Raw genomic sequence first — 13,607 nt, forward strand, 5'->3', positions numbered from 1 at the left:
GTTACTTGATATATATATATATATATTTTTTCAAAAACTACATAGAAATTAGAATCAAGTGTAGTGACCATTGCAATTTATGCATTATGCAATTTATGCATAACACTATGGTTAGCAAATGTACATAACGGCCTTGTACTAAAGAGTAAAGACCTTCCCCGGCTTCCCGTCCGAAAAAGAATATTGAAAACTGCTTGTCGCATATAAAGTACAGACCAAAGGCACCTTATTCCCCAATTTGGAGGGTAGGGCATAAATAAATTAATATTAGGGTAAATTCCCTCCATCAAAAAAAAATAAAAATCGAGGCATCTCTTTTCTTTCTTTATTCACCACCCTGAAAAATTTGAAATTGACAACCAAAAAACCTTCCCACACTTCTCTCTCTCTCTCTCTCTCTCTCTCTCTCTCTCTCTCTCTCTCTCTCATCCTTCCCCCTCTCTCTCAGTCACCGCCAAATTTCTCGCCGTCTTTCCCGCCAAATTTCTCGCCGAGGCATGCCGCCGACCTCCACCGTCCCCACTCTCACGCCGGTCACCATATCCTACTCGGAGCTCCGAGTAATTCTCTCTCTCTCTCTCTCTCAGTGCTTGTTGAGTTGACTTTGAATTGACGCACCAATTCCTTTCCTTCAATTTCTTGTTTAGGTTTTTAGTTCAATCTGGAATTTGATTTTGTGGCTTTCGATCATGTTGACAGGATAAAGAGACGGACTTATCGAGTAAGATAGAACAAGGATTTGGGCCCAGCGGGTTAGGGATTCTCTCCGTCACTGATGTAAGTCTTCGGTTGCGTCACGCATTTCAACTCTCTCCTTTTCTTTTCTTTTTTTGTATTTTGCTTCATGTGTTGCTGTTTCGGATAGTTGGTAATTGTTCGGTTTTAGTCACTATCATTATGTTAATTGCAAACATTATTGAATTTGCGAGGAGAGAAATGTGTAGGTACACGTTGAATGGAAAGGCATGGGATTTAGAAATGTTGTGTTGGATCAGTTTTTGACTCATTACTATTATTGTAATTGCTTTTTGTTTTTGTGTGAATTGTGTTTGTCTAGGTTCCAGGATTCTCATCATTGCGCCGAAATCTTCTACGCCTGTCACCTAGGTGCATGTGACCTCCCGGCAGAAGTTTGATATCAACTTTAATCCTCTCTTATGTATTAGGAAGTTTCTTATGGGGTCTTGTGTTTGAGCAGGTTGGCCAATCTTCCTGAAGAGGTGAAGAAGGAACTCGAAGATCCGCATAGTAGGTAATGCATATTAGAGCCTCACCTCTTAAGTTTTTGTCAGATATATGTATGACTTGAGTAATAACTAACCACATCCATTTGCAAGGTATAATTTTGGGTGGAGTCATGGAAAGGAGAAGTTGGAATCTGGAAAGCCAGGTAGAATTTTCAGCTCAGATTTTGGGAACTCTTGGAACAGTTACTTGGACAAGTTACTGATATGCAGCTTGTGTTTTGGTTTTACAGATATGTTGAAAGGCTCTTTCTATGCAAATCCCATATTGGATAAACCAACAACAGATGAGGCTCTAATTCAGAGGTAAAATGCTCTAAGAACCATGTCTCACAAAGTGAATGCTCATGGATTTGTGAGGTATCATAGTATATGATTCTATAAGATTGTCATGTTGGGCATTAGTATGCTGCAAACTGTTGAGCAGTTTTAAAACTTGATGTAAAATTTCTTTTTCAGGAGATAGAACATGCTACCGTAATCCTGCTAATTTTTTTCCCCATGTTTCATGTAGGTACCCTTCATATTGTGGATCAAACATATGGCCTAAACATGAGTTGCCAGAACTTGAAGTGGGTATGTAGTTTTATCTTTTCTTTTAGTGAAACATCAGTTGACCACCATATGGGTCATATAGTGGCTTATGATAATTTGTCTTTCTTGATTAATGTAATGTGTTCATTCATGTTAAACTGTTTTGTAGCCTTCAAAGCTCTGGGAAAGTTGATCCTTGACGTTGGGCTTATGGTGGCATTTCACTGTGATAGATATGGTAAAGTTTCGTATATTTCAGTCTCTACTACAGTCGAGCAGCATCGTATTGTTTTTAGGTCCCATTGTATAATCGACAGCCAACTTTTTTTCTCTTCATTATGCCCAGACAAGATAGAAAGCAACATTTGATGAGCATATGTCAGGGTGATGAGAAATTGAGATAATACAACCTATGATCTTGGGAAAGGATTCTTACTGATGTGAATCAAGATTTTCTGAATGTTTTACATGAAGACCCTAATTTATTGCCTCCCATGTAGAGTTTATGACTTAGAACTAAGGAACACTGAACTTTTCTACAGCCTAACCCAGTTAAATGATCTTTCTTCCTGTTAGATTGTTGCTCCAGCTTCTTTGGCTTCAAATGTTCTTCTTTGTTATGTAGCTGTTCGATTATGGTAACTATTTAATACTGATGAGTGGTTGAACAGTATCAAAAGCAATCAAATTGCATGAGGATGAAAGCCTTGAACAAGTAATTTTTCGTTCTCGATGTCATAAAGGGCGCCTGCTTTACTATTTTCCCACAAAAGAGAGGTTAGCACATTTGTGTGTTTACATGCCATGGCTGATCAGTTTGGTAGTTGTAAGGCTCAAGTTCGTCTGCATGACTGCATTTGATCAATTGTTTATTTATATTGAAATAAAATAAGGAAATTGGCCATGCTTCTAAAAAGTAGAAAATCATAAAATTGTGCATGAGTATGAAGGAGATTGAATATCTATTTTCATGAGAAAGAATTAAGATTATTACTAAAATCAGAAAACTAAGCATGAATGTAGTGGTTTACATACCAAGGTCTAGAAGAATGCACTGCACATAGTTATGCTATGAGATTCTGAGTGATATGCAGCTTTTTGGCTTCCATTTCCAGAGGTAATTATTAATGAACAATTGAATTATGGCTTGCAGCATTTCTACTGAAGATAACGAAAACATGTCTTCTTGGTGTGGATGGCATACAGACCATGGTTCATTGACAGGTGATAGTTATAACTCAGCTTATAGTAATTTATCCATGTAAGAGCTTATTGCTTGTAAATGTTATTTATGCAAGGCAATATCTCACAACCCTTCGACAATATCTGTAGTTTTGGTAGAACGTACTTATACTAGTTAGGGTTTCATTATGACTACTTTAATTTAATATGTAGGCTTGACCTGTGCCATATTCACGAGAGATGCTGTTGAAATACCATGCCCTGATAGTGGTGCTGGCCTTTATATTAGGACAAGAACTGATCAGATTGTCAAAGTATGTTTTCTTATGTTCTCAAACAATTGCTCACGACAAAGGTCGATAATAATGATTTTTCTTCATTATTTCCCTGTATTGAACTTTTAGCATTCCGTGGTTGTGTTAGAGCCTGGATATTGTGCATGTCATCAGCGATTTCATTTGCTCCACTTTAGCTTATTAGTTCAGTTGATCATGTCAAATAATGAAACTAAGGTGGAATCACCCCACCTCCCTCTTTAATATGTTTGGAAAGAAAGACTAACTTACTGTAAAAAAAATTTAGATTATGTGACCTGGCCGAAAGGGTTGCTTTGATTTAACTAAAACCTTAAACTTCTAGCTTCTGTTGAAACTGTTTCCCAAAAATAATGCAACATGGTTAAGTTACACAATACGTACATAAGTTGTAGTACTATGATCAAGGATATGGCCTTTGATATTATCAACATGGTTTGCTTTATGTATCAGGTTGTCTTTGGAGAAGATGAAGTAGCATATCAAATTGGTGAAACCACAGAAATTATGTCCAGAGGTTACCTTTGTGCAACACCTCATTGTGTCCGGGTACCATATCTGATCTACATTGTTGTCATCTGTTCCCCTTCTCTCATTCTCTCATTTGCACTTCTCTCGCTGTGTTTGGATACCCAATAAATGTGATTGTTTTGATTCACTGGTTGTCTATCAGGCACCCAAGGGAGAGGAAGCTTCTGGTCTTGACCGTTCAACATTCGCTTTCTTTATGCAACCTGACTGGTATGTACACTCACTGTCACACATGAGATACCTTAATACTCCAGCGTGGGTAATGATAGCTAAACATAACTCAATTGTTTTAGGGATGAGAAGCTAAATTTTCCTGACGAAGTTCATATTCATAAAGAGGTAATATCTTTTTTAGCTAAGCTTTCAAACCAATCCATTGTGCAGTTTGTAGTACAGAGACAAATGTACCCACTTAGTAATCCTCAGTTTTTTTTTTTTTGAGAAGATCCTCTGTTTTTAATTGTCATTATGTTAAATCTTCTCTTTACAGATGATACCACCAAATGGTTCTCTTACATTTGGAGAGTACACAGAGAAGCTCCTCGACAAATATTACCACCTCAAGACCTAATCTCTCTGCAAAATCCGCCGAAGAATGCTTACCACAAGTCCACAATACTTAGTAAACCAAGTAAGGATTCATCATGACCGTGTACAGTTGCATTATTAGTTTCTGTTGGGATTGCTAGTTCTACTTTCAATATCTTGCTCAGTGAGAACTCTCAGGCTTGTGTTTATAATAATGTCTATAATTCAGTACAGTCCAGCTATAGTTGTATGCTATTGTTATTTAGTCCAAGAACCTAACATATAATATAAACCAAGTCGGCCAGAAACACTTGCTAATGTAAACGTCGGAATCCGATAAATCTAATGCTGCGCTGGCCGACCTGAATGTCACTGTCCAAAACATAAACCATTTGAGCCCCTCTTTCCCTCTTATCTACCTAGCCGCAGTCGCCTACCTATTTTCTGCCTCTAGAAGCCTCTAAAGGCCAATAAGAAAACGTGGTGTTAAACAAGGACAAATTATGCCACGATGGATAGTCGTAATGCGTGGTGAGTTGTAGGAGATGTAAAAGGCCATTTGGGGACCCTTTTGGTCCCAATTGTTTATGTCGGGCATTTCACACGGCTTCTATTCGCTTTCTGCTTAGTCTTCTTCTCCCACATCCTTTTGACCTGAATATTGTTCTGTTGCACAATGGCCTGAATGCCCTTCGCATTTGCATAGTGTCCCTCTAAGGCATGGGTGGGTGAGGGATAGGAATGTAAAGTTGGAGTGAGGAGATACCAATGGTGTGACATCAAATGTCCAAGAGGATGAGCCTATAAATGTGTATAAAAACCACAACCTTTGGAGTTTGTGTTTCTTCAGCACCAGACTATCAAATCCTTTTAGCTTCTGTTTTCCCAATCTTTGCCGGCTGCAACTATGTCGTCAGTTTCTTACTTGGTTCAAGCACAGTCTCACCAGAGCCGCCGCAAAAGCAACCGGAAAATCGGGTTCCGAAAGCGATGTGTGATGATGGCAAAGCACCAGAAAACCAGGTTCTACATCCTCGGACGCTGCGTTTCGATGCTCCTCTGCTGGCACGACCACTCCATATCGGATTAGATATTGTGAAAAGCTCCGGTTCAGGAATCAGATTTTGCGATCGAGATTAGAGATGGTGATGGAGATTTAGTTCTGGGTCAAAGCCAAGAACTTGCGCGTAGGCAGAAGGGGCTTGTTTTGCATCTAGTTAGGAGAGAATGATATGCCAAGACAAATCTAAATAGTACGAGTCTAATTTGTAATTGTGTGACTTCAGTTTGCCTCTTTTCCTTGGCAAATCCCTTGAAATGAATCCATGTACATATTCAAATAGTCAAAAGGAGAAGATTGATACACAGTGATGATCAAAGACTACTACTCGTGTTGGTTGATTGCTCTACTTTCTTCTGTCTTGATCCGAAATTTGTAGTGTAGTTTGGTAGCATCAAGTCAATATCAGATAGATTGGTTGAGCAGCTATATAGATATCAAACACAATATATCTCGGAAAGTAATAAGATCCTCATACAAGAATATAATAGATTCTTTTCACATTTCGTAAATTACTAGAAACTGCTATTGAGTTCACACAAGGCCGGATAGCTATTTTGATACTTGCTGGGAAATATGCAAAGGCCAGTCCCCAACTTTATGAGGATCACATTGATGTGTTTGTGAGTCTGAGTATCAAACTTGAGCGGTGCACACGAGTTGATGGACTTGTGGCGAATTTTTCCCAAATTTATACTAGTTGCATGATAGCTTAATCACTTTTATTTGTAAATGTGATTTATATAAGAATGCAAAGTTTATTGGTTATCTGTCCCAAATGGCCTGTTGGTTTAGGACTTTGGACTTCAAGGCAAGTATACCTTATCCAAGAGGGCACCCCTCCTCCTCTTTGCTTCTCCGGAGAGAAGGACCTAATAACTTGTACAGTTCGTATCAAAATACATTGTTTGTTTTCCGAATCATGTGATCGATTTGGCTAAAAAGGTTGCCTTGATTCAACATGAAAATTTGTCTATCATTCCCTACTTCCTAGTGATGCTCACATAGGATGTATGACTAATCAGCAAAATGCTATGACTTGGTTGGTTGTCTTCGGACAAGATCATCGAAATAACATTCAACTGAAGTACCATGCATTCATGGTGAAATCTCTACTCACACATTTCAATTTGTCAGACTCATTTTTTTCTTTCAATATTAGATATATCAACAATTCTCCATATGCAAATGTTGTAGTGAAAGAAACATCCCAAGTGTTGAAAGTTGAAACAAAGTCACAATATATCCCGAGTGTTGAAACAAAGTTACAATGGAAGCTCCAGCTGCTCAACAAGATACTACATGGAGGGTGTATGTGCATGAACATCTGCTCAGGCCAGGAAGCCACCACACTGCTGGAGCAGTAATTGGACCAGGCAGTTTTACATGGTCTCAAAGTGCAACTTTCCCAACAGTAAAATATTTCTCCTAAAATTCATATAATTTTCCTCATTTTATGTTTTTCGAATAAGTAATTTAGTATGGTTGTGTTTAGGTTCAAAATAATGACTACAATTCCGTCATTGAGGAATTTGATCACCCTGGATCCCTTGTTAATGGACTATCATTTGGGGGGACAATGTATATGAATATACAGCATCTAGGACCTAATATGATTAGAGCAACTATAGATGCGGTGAGACTCAAACCCTTCTTCTTATAATTTTGTTTTTGTATAACTTCTTATAATTATCATTACTACTATTACTACTTTACTAGTATGAATTTCTATTTCTGAAATAGTTGATATATGTGTGGAATATCCAACACTGGAATTGCCATATTCAGAATGGGTGTCCCCCTTCTTGTTGGGTGTTTGAAGAAAAGCCAGATGAAAGCAGCCAGATTATTGCATACCTGGGAAACCATGTCATCAACAATGCTTAAGGGGTCATTTACAGTTTTCAATCAATAATGTGGGATTAGCTAGCAGCTAATCTTTATGGATTCTAATAATAAAGTAGTTGTTATGTTAAACATTATAATTTGAGACAATATGTTTAGGGGTGTAAATGAGCCGAGCCGAGCCGAATAATAGATTGTTTATAGTTGGCTTGTTTTCATTCGATCGAGCTCAAGTCAGACCAAAATTTGATTTTCGTGCTTCATGTTCAAGTTTGGCTCGGCTTGAAAAAGTTCGAACTGGCTCGGGCCGGCTCATTTTATTAGATGAGGTCGAACTCAAATTGAGCCGCCTTGATATATATGATAATTTTAATATTTAGAAATTAAAAATAAAATTTAAAATTTAATGTCATAGCATCACACAAAATTTCTTTTATTTGTAATAAACTAAAAATAACAAATCAAACTTGTTATTGAATTTAAAATATTTGACTAATTAATCTAGAAATAAGTATTTCAGCTATTTTGAACTAATATTATATTTTAAATATTATTTCTTATATAAAAATTATGCTCTATATATTTGTTAACGTAGTTATTACCAGATGAGTGGTTGATCACACAGTTAGCTATTAGTGAGTGTTAGTTTGACACGAGAAGTATAGTGGTTCACCTCCCTCTCTTGGGGTAGGCTACGTCCACTTGAATCTACTAGTATAGGCAAATAGCCTTAAGTTATACATGTCGTGATCCCCATCTAAGTGGGATGAGGGATCTATTTTATAGGTGAGGGAACCCCTCTCATTTATATATTCTTCAATGTGGGACAAGTGCCTCTCTAGGCTTACTATGGAGCTATCTTGATGAGGCTGGAAATATGACTTCCCGGTGGTATCTTGGTGAGTTCCGACTATCATTGGAAAGCTTGTATGACGAGATACGCTATGAATATCATGGTTGAGCCACATAGTGACTTGTAGATCCGCCTAGAGAGTAATGCTTATGCTCAGTGGCATGCCATACTAGCTCTATGCTTATGTTTTATTTGTAATAAACTAAAAATAACAAATCAAACTTGTTATTGAACTTAAAATATTTGACTAATTAATCTAGAAATAAGTCTTTCAGCTATTTCGAACTAATATTATATTTTAAATATTATTTCTTATATAAAAATTATGCTCTATATATTATAAAAATTAATAAGTCAAGCTTAATTAATAAACGAGTCGAGCTTTTAACAATCTCAAACTAGCTCGCGAGCTAAACAAGTCGAACGAGCCGAATACTTATTGTTCAAGTTTGGTTCATTTTCAAGGTCGAGCTTAATATTGAGCTCAAACTTAGCTCATTTAACTTTACGAGCTCGAGCCGAACGGGTTAAAAACGAGCCGAGCACGAGTCGGACACAAGCGGCTCAAACCTACTTACAATCCTAAATATCTATACATTGAAAACTAATACTTGGCGACCGACTATGAAGCTAGTTCCCTACAATCCTGATGGTCGTGATGGGATTGTGATGAATGGAGGTGTTCATTGGTTATTGTGGACACTCACAGGTGCAGTGGACTTGCGTATCATATGTTACGTTTTAGCAGAAGAGAAGTTTAGAAAAATTCCACTACCGTCATTTACTGGTTGTAGTGCTCCTACTAATATTGCATCAATTCAACTTGGGGTTTTTAGAGATTTGCTATCTATAACATTCTCATCACACTTAACCAACGCAGAAACATATAACGAGTTTTGGATCATGAAGGAAGACGGAGTGAGATCGTGGACTAAAATGAGAGTCTCCATTCCATACCACACGTTATCACATTCTGGATTTTGGAGAGGGTCGTTATGATCTTATGGTGTTTGACGAGTCATCTTTCGTTATGTACAATTTCGATGATGACAAATTTTGGACTCTATCAATCAACACTAATGGCAAAGCTGGTCGTATAGGTAGTGTTGGTGTCTATGTAGAGAGTCTTGCTTCAGTTATTACTGAAGATCATGCAACAGGAGAAAACATACACAAGAAGATGGATTAACCCCTTCGTAATAGTATGTATAAAAAAAAAAACCCTTCGCAATAGTACCGAAATAGAATCTCTGCTGCCTTTACGATCTGAAACGTGGAATGTATAAGTTAATTTAACATTATCATTGTACCATTTATAATTACTATTATCATTGTACCATTTTAATAATAATGATAATAGTAATTATAAAATGGTTGCATGCCTATATATATGGCTGCAAGTCTGCTATGTAATGGTCAATTCATTAGGTGATGCTCACACAAGTTGTACGTATGGCTTGGTTGGTTGTCCTCGGAGAAGATCAATTTTTGAAACAACATTTTGAAATCTCTACTCACACACATTTCAATCTATAATAACTCTCATTTTCTTCAATTACATATGTCTCCATTGGCAAATGTTTGTAGAGAAAAACAGTTATCCTATTTACAATGGGAAGACAAAGCTCCCTTCACCCAAAGGTGGGGTCTCCCAGGGCTTGCATAATCTAGCAGCATTATCATCAAACCTTGAAGGTTCATTAATAAATGGGACGTATAACGACGTCGTTTTGCTTGTCCCCGCTCAACTGCTAAAACCCTAATTCGATTCTCTCTCTTCCTTTTTCTTCATCACTCGGTACCCATCGGAAAGAAGACTCCAGCTCTTCTCAAATCCCATAAACCCCACCGCCGCTCCACCTCTCGTCACATTGAACAGGGTGAGTACTAATCTAAAGCTCGAAACTTTCTCTCTTTCCCAAATTGAAATTCTTCTAAAAATGTGGTGATAATTGTGCCCTTATGGTGTTCGACGAAATTCCTCACTGGAAATTTGAACTATGAATCCAGCCTTTTTTTATTGGTTCCAAAGCTTCTGACTTTTCTTTAAATGAATTTTAACTTTATTTACCTTAGGCTTGAAAATGCTGGACGAGAGTAAATTTGACGTGCAGTTGAAGTTGTGGGCGCTTCGGATTCCTCGTGAGCTCTGCAAAGTTGCCACTCGGATACTAAATGGGTCCTTCTCAAACAGTCTCAGCTCCATTTGTATAGCTGCAATGCTTTGATTTGTGTACTAAAGTTTTGATCTTTGTTGGTTTTGTAGATATTTGCTTGATAAACCACGCATTAAGCCAATTACAGAGGACCCAACTAGTGAAAGGAATCGTTACATGATATTATCAGAGAAGGTCCAAGATTCCGGTAAGAAAGTTTGAAACTTTGTGTTGCATTTGGTTAATGTGGACTATGGGACTATTTAGTTATCACTAATTGGAGTTTTATATAATGTGTGGTAGACCTAGCTATTATTCCGGAAAAAGCTCTCAATGAACTGAAGGATCTATGCAAGATTGAAGTAGTACCGTATTCGTTGACACTAGGGTACTCGTACTGGGGTGCAGGTAATGAAAATTTGTCATTGACAATAGCTGAGTTGCATGTTAATTTTAACTTTGTGTTTCTGTGAAAAGTTTCAACTTTTGTTATTGGCTATGATTTCAGACCATATATTGAAGCAGATTCTGCCCCCTGGAGTGGAGGTTCCTTCATCTTTTGAAACAATAGTTAAGTACTCAACTCATGATTCTATGATCAACCAATAATCATGCTGAATAGATTACGTGATGTTGGACTGACACTGCTTCATTCTTATGCAGGTCACATTGCCCATCTGAATATACACGATGAGTTGACTCCCTACAAGGATGTGATTGCCAAAGTTCTTTATGATGTATGTATCATTTACCTCTGGTCTCGATATAGCTGTAGATTTGCTTCTAATTTCTGCACCATATATTTCTGTACTTATGTGTTTGGATATTCTTTTTGTATACGCAGAAGAATTATCCAAGAATCAAGACAATTGTCAATAAAGTTGGATCAATTTCAAATGAGTTTCGTGTGCCGAAGTTTGAAGTTTTAGCAGGAGAAAAGGATATGCTTACAGAAGTGAAACAATATGGAGCGACTTTCAAGCTTGATTACAGCTTGGTCTATTGGAATTCAAGATTGGAACATGAACATATAAGGTTGGTTTCCCAGTTTCGAGCTGGGGAAATCATATGTGATATGTTTGCTGGTATTGGCCCGTTTGCTATTCCTGCCGCGCAGAAAGGATGTATCGTGTATGCAAATGACTTAAATCCGGATAGCGTTCGTTATCTGAAGATCAATGCAGAGATTAACAAGGTTGGTGACCATGTTCACACATACAATCTTGATGCTAGAGAATTTGTTTCTCAATTGATGGCAGTGCCTGAATGTTGGAAAGAATTGAATTCTGATGCTTCCATGCTAAAAACTTGCGAGAAATGTACCAATCAGAGTAGCCAGGAATCAGAATCAGAATCAAGCAATGGAATACTAACTGGTAAGATGTGTGTGAACTTATTGTGTCCATTGATGTTAGTATGCAACTTCATCTCTGTTTTCAATTGCTCGCAGCTGAGGCAAAAGAGGTACCAGATAGTGTTACTTCTAACGGGGACAGTCTACAAGGTTCTCTTAGGCATGCAGATGCTTCAGTACCTCCAGTTAAAAGACCTGCAGATGTTTATCAATCAGGTATCAAGGGCATCACAACAGGTGCATGAACAGTGTTTAAGATCATGGATTACTGCTTACTGGGCTGTACTTTATGATTAAACATCTTTTCATTCCCTTTGCAGAAAATGTAAGTGTTAATGGCACAAACATTCTTGTCACTGGTAGGAGCAAAGGAAGCAAGAATAAGAGACTAAGGGGCTCAGAGACAATCAATGTTAAAACTTGGGAGCATGTTGATCGTGTGATAATGAATCTTCCGGCTTCTGCTCTTGAATTTCTAGGTACAGATGCGTCATGGACTATTGCTTTCCTTTAAAAATCATTTAATTGTTTATTCCTTTTGGTAATGTTTTAATTGCCTCATCAATTTGCAAGAATGATATAGAAACATGTAAAGAAATATTTAAAGGTGTTTTACTTGGTGAGAGATTTTTAGGTTCTAATTGCTTTTATTGTTTATTCATCATATTCAGATGCCTTCAGGGGAGTGATCCAGAGAAAATATTGGAGGGGCACTCTTCCTTTCATTCACTGCTATTGTTTCATCCGAGCAAGTGAAACGCAAGAATATATAATATCAGTAAGTTCTGTACATATCTTACCTTTTTTCCTTTATTTCCTTTTTCCTTCTCTACTGGTAACACACACTTGTGCCTGTGTAATTTGGCTGAGTGGAGTTGATCATATTCTTATTTTCCCGATGATTAGTTGGGCCTGTTGTTGACTAACATAAACTGCTTTCCATATGCAGGAGGCTGAGGCTGCTTTGAAGGCCAAAATAAAAGATCCAATATTTCATAGGGTGAGGGATGTTGCTCCAAACAAGGTAATATTACAGTTTGAAATTTATCTGCTTCATAACGCTACCACTATCTAATCTTTTCCTTCTTCAGGCAATGTTTTGCTTAAGCTTTAGGCTGCCAGAAGCATGCCTTAATTAAGGCGTCCTGCAGAGCACGGATAAGCATCAGCAGACATTGTTGTTTTTTCAGATGGCTTGCTTCTCCTTCATTTTGGATCTCAGTAATGGAGAAAATACACAAACTGAAGCTGGTTTTGCTTTGTTCACTTGCTGATAGAGAAATCTGTCCAACTGACAAGGAAGCCAAAATACCCTGCAGCAGGTGACCAAACAACTTAAAGTCCAAGATTCGTGACAATCACAGACAGAAGATATGTAGTTAAGGACTGAGCTTGTACAAAATGTAACAAGTGATTATATTTCAATATATCATGATTGTAATGCTTACTTTGCTTACACCGGTATTGTGGTGGTTTGGCACTTTGGTCAAAAGCATGTTAGCAAAGATTTGATGCTGGTCCTGCAACTTATTGATACAAGTATCATCTGTGAAAACTCAGTATCTCACAGTTGGACTTATCTTTCGACAGTGACTGTCAGTTTGACTTATCTTTTGACTGATGGTAAAGATTTAGTACCATTTTCACTGTCCTTCAAGTACCAAAGGGAACCCAAAGCAATGAGGCAAAAATGATTTGAGATTTTAGCATCATGAAGCAGTTAGAAGAAGCATTGTCCATGTGTTTCGAACTCACATTGCCCTCAAGCTGTAGGAGGCGGCAATATCTGATTTCACAGGCAAATCTTTCGCCTTTTGTGTTATTATTGCCACTGGAGTACCTATCACTGCAAATCTGTTTATGCTTCCCACTGTCAAACGAACTGTCTTGACCAACTTTAATCGATCTTCTCCCGCAATGTGTGCCTGTCATTCTCCATTGAGGTGCCCGCAGGCCCCAAAATCCTATGCATGACCCTCAAAATGAGAGTTACCTAAAGAATAAAG

The 13,607-nt window shown here is 37.7% G+C and overlaps 4 protein-coding genes across 7 annotated transcripts; all 4 read left to right on the plus strand.

Annotated features, from left to right (window-relative positions):
* Nucleotides 1-434: 434 nt before the first annotated feature.
* On the plus strand, nucleotides 435-4,564 carry LOC126787234 (uncharacterized). Its single transcript, XM_050513152.1, has 15 exons — nucleotides 435-560; nucleotides 700-777; nucleotides 1,058-1,107; nucleotides 1,199-1,252; nucleotides 1,338-1,390; nucleotides 1,478-1,550; nucleotides 1,759-1,820; nucleotides 1,948-2,016; nucleotides 2,450-2,555; nucleotides 2,932-3,002; nucleotides 3,174-3,274; nucleotides 3,728-3,823; nucleotides 3,948-4,015; nucleotides 4,099-4,144; nucleotides 4,296-4,564. Exons 1-15 carry the CDS (start codon nucleotides 498-500, stop codon nucleotides 4,374-4,376), a joined length of 1,071 nt encoding a protein of 356 aa, XP_050369109.1. The 5' UTR covers nucleotides 435-497; the 3' UTR covers nucleotides 4,377-4,564.
* A 592-nt stretch (nucleotides 4,565-5,156) lies between these two features.
* LOC126787241 (small polypeptide DEVIL 10) lies at nucleotides 5,157-5,702 on the plus strand. Its single transcript, XM_050513159.1, has one exon. It carries the CDS (start codon nucleotides 5,241-5,243, stop codon nucleotides 5,421-5,423), a length of 183 nt encoding a protein of 60 aa, XP_050369116.1. The 5' UTR covers nucleotides 5,157-5,240; the 3' UTR covers nucleotides 5,424-5,702.
* Nucleotides 5,703-6,663: 961 nt separating this feature from the next.
* LOC126793368 (profilin-4-like) lies at nucleotides 6,664-7,280 on the plus strand. Its single transcript, XM_050519870.1, has 3 exons — nucleotides 6,664-6,807; nucleotides 6,889-7,029; nucleotides 7,137-7,280. Exons 1-3 carry the CDS (start codon nucleotides 6,664-6,666, stop codon nucleotides 7,278-7,280), a joined length of 429 nt encoding a protein of 142 aa, XP_050375827.1.
* A 2,569-nt stretch (nucleotides 7,281-9,849) lies between these two features.
* Nucleotides 9,850-13,247, plus strand: LOC126787608 (tRNA (guanine(37)-N1)-methyltransferase 2). Of its 4 annotated transcripts, none has more exons than XM_050513471.1 (12): nucleotides 9,850-9,971; nucleotides 10,168-10,270; nucleotides 10,358-10,455; nucleotides 10,551-10,655; nucleotides 10,756-10,816; nucleotides 10,909-10,984; nucleotides 11,092-11,623; nucleotides 11,698-11,838; nucleotides 11,922-12,080; nucleotides 12,273-12,379; nucleotides 12,551-12,625; nucleotides 12,693-13,243. In XM_050513471.1, the coding sequence occupies exons 2-12, from the start codon at nucleotides 10,176-10,178 to the stop codon at nucleotides 12,738-12,740; spliced, it is 1,497 nt and encodes a 498-aa protein (XP_050369428.1). In that variant the 5' UTR covers nucleotides 9,850-9,971; nucleotides 10,168-10,175; the 3' UTR covers nucleotides 12,741-13,243. The 4 variants fall into 4 exon arrangements, with proteins under 4 accessions (XP_050369428.1, XP_050369436.1, XP_050369454.1 ...); XM_050513479.1 differs by having other exon boundaries at nucleotides 11,698-11,817; nucleotides 12,693-13,235; XM_050513489.1 differs by lacking the exons at nucleotides 9,850-9,971; nucleotides 10,168-10,270 and having other exon boundaries at nucleotides 10,277-10,455; nucleotides 12,693-13,247.
* The last annotated feature ends 360 nt before the right edge of the window (nucleotides 13,248-13,607 follow it).

Source organism: Argentina anserina, chromosome 1, assembly GCF_933775445.1.
Source record: "Argentina anserina chromosome 1, drPotAnse1.1, whole genome shotgun sequence".
In the NCBI taxonomy this organism is placed as follows: domain Eukaryota; kingdom Viridiplantae; phylum Streptophyta; class Magnoliopsida; order Rosales; family Rosaceae; genus Argentina; species Argentina anserina.

What these genes read in the sequence shown, in the direction of transcription:
- LOC126787234 (XM_050513152.1), top strand. Translation starts at nt 498, where the DNA reads ATGCCGCCGACCTCCACCGTCCCCACTCTCACGCCGGTCACCATATCC. An exon ending in CAACACCTCATTGTGTCCGG is followed by an intron (nt 3,824 to 3,947) that starts GTACCATATCTG and finishes GTTGTCTATCAG; the next exon opens with GCACCCAAGGGAGAGGAAGC. An exon ending in AAGTTCATATTCATAAAGAG is followed by an intron (nt 4,145 to 4,295) that starts GTAATATCTTTT and finishes TTCTCTTTACAG; the next exon opens with ATGATACCACCAAATGGTTC.
- LOC126787241 (XM_050513159.1), top strand. Translation starts at nt 5,241, where the DNA reads ATGTCGTCAGTTTCTTACTTGGTTCAAGCACAGTCTCACCAGAGCCGC.
- LOC126793368 (XM_050519870.1), top strand. Translation starts at nt 6,664, where the DNA reads ATGGAAGCTCCAGCTGCTCAACAAGATACTACATGGAGGGTGTATGTG. An exon ending in AAAGTGCAACTTTCCCAACA is followed by an intron (nt 6,808 to 6,888) that starts GTAAAATATTTC and finishes GGTTGTGTTTAG; the next exon opens with GTTCAAAATAATGACTACAA. An exon ending in TTAGAGCAACTATAGATGCG is followed by an intron (nt 7,030 to 7,136) that starts GTGAGACTCAAA and finishes TTTCTGAAATAG; the next exon opens with TTGATATATGTGTGGAATAT.
- LOC126787608 (XM_050513471.1), top strand. Translation starts at nt 10,176, where the DNA reads ATGCTGGACGAGAGTAAATTTGACGTGCAGTTGAAGTTGTGGGCGCTT. An exon ending in TTGCCAAAGTTCTTTATGAT is followed by an intron (nt 10,985 to 11,091) that starts GTATGTATCATT and finishes TTGTATACGCAG; the next exon opens with AAGAATTATCCAAGAATCAA. An exon ending in GGGATGTTGCTCCAAACAAG is followed by an intron (nt 12,626 to 12,692) that starts GTAATATTACAG and finishes TTCCTTCTTCAG; the next exon opens with GCAATGTTTTGCTTAAGCTT.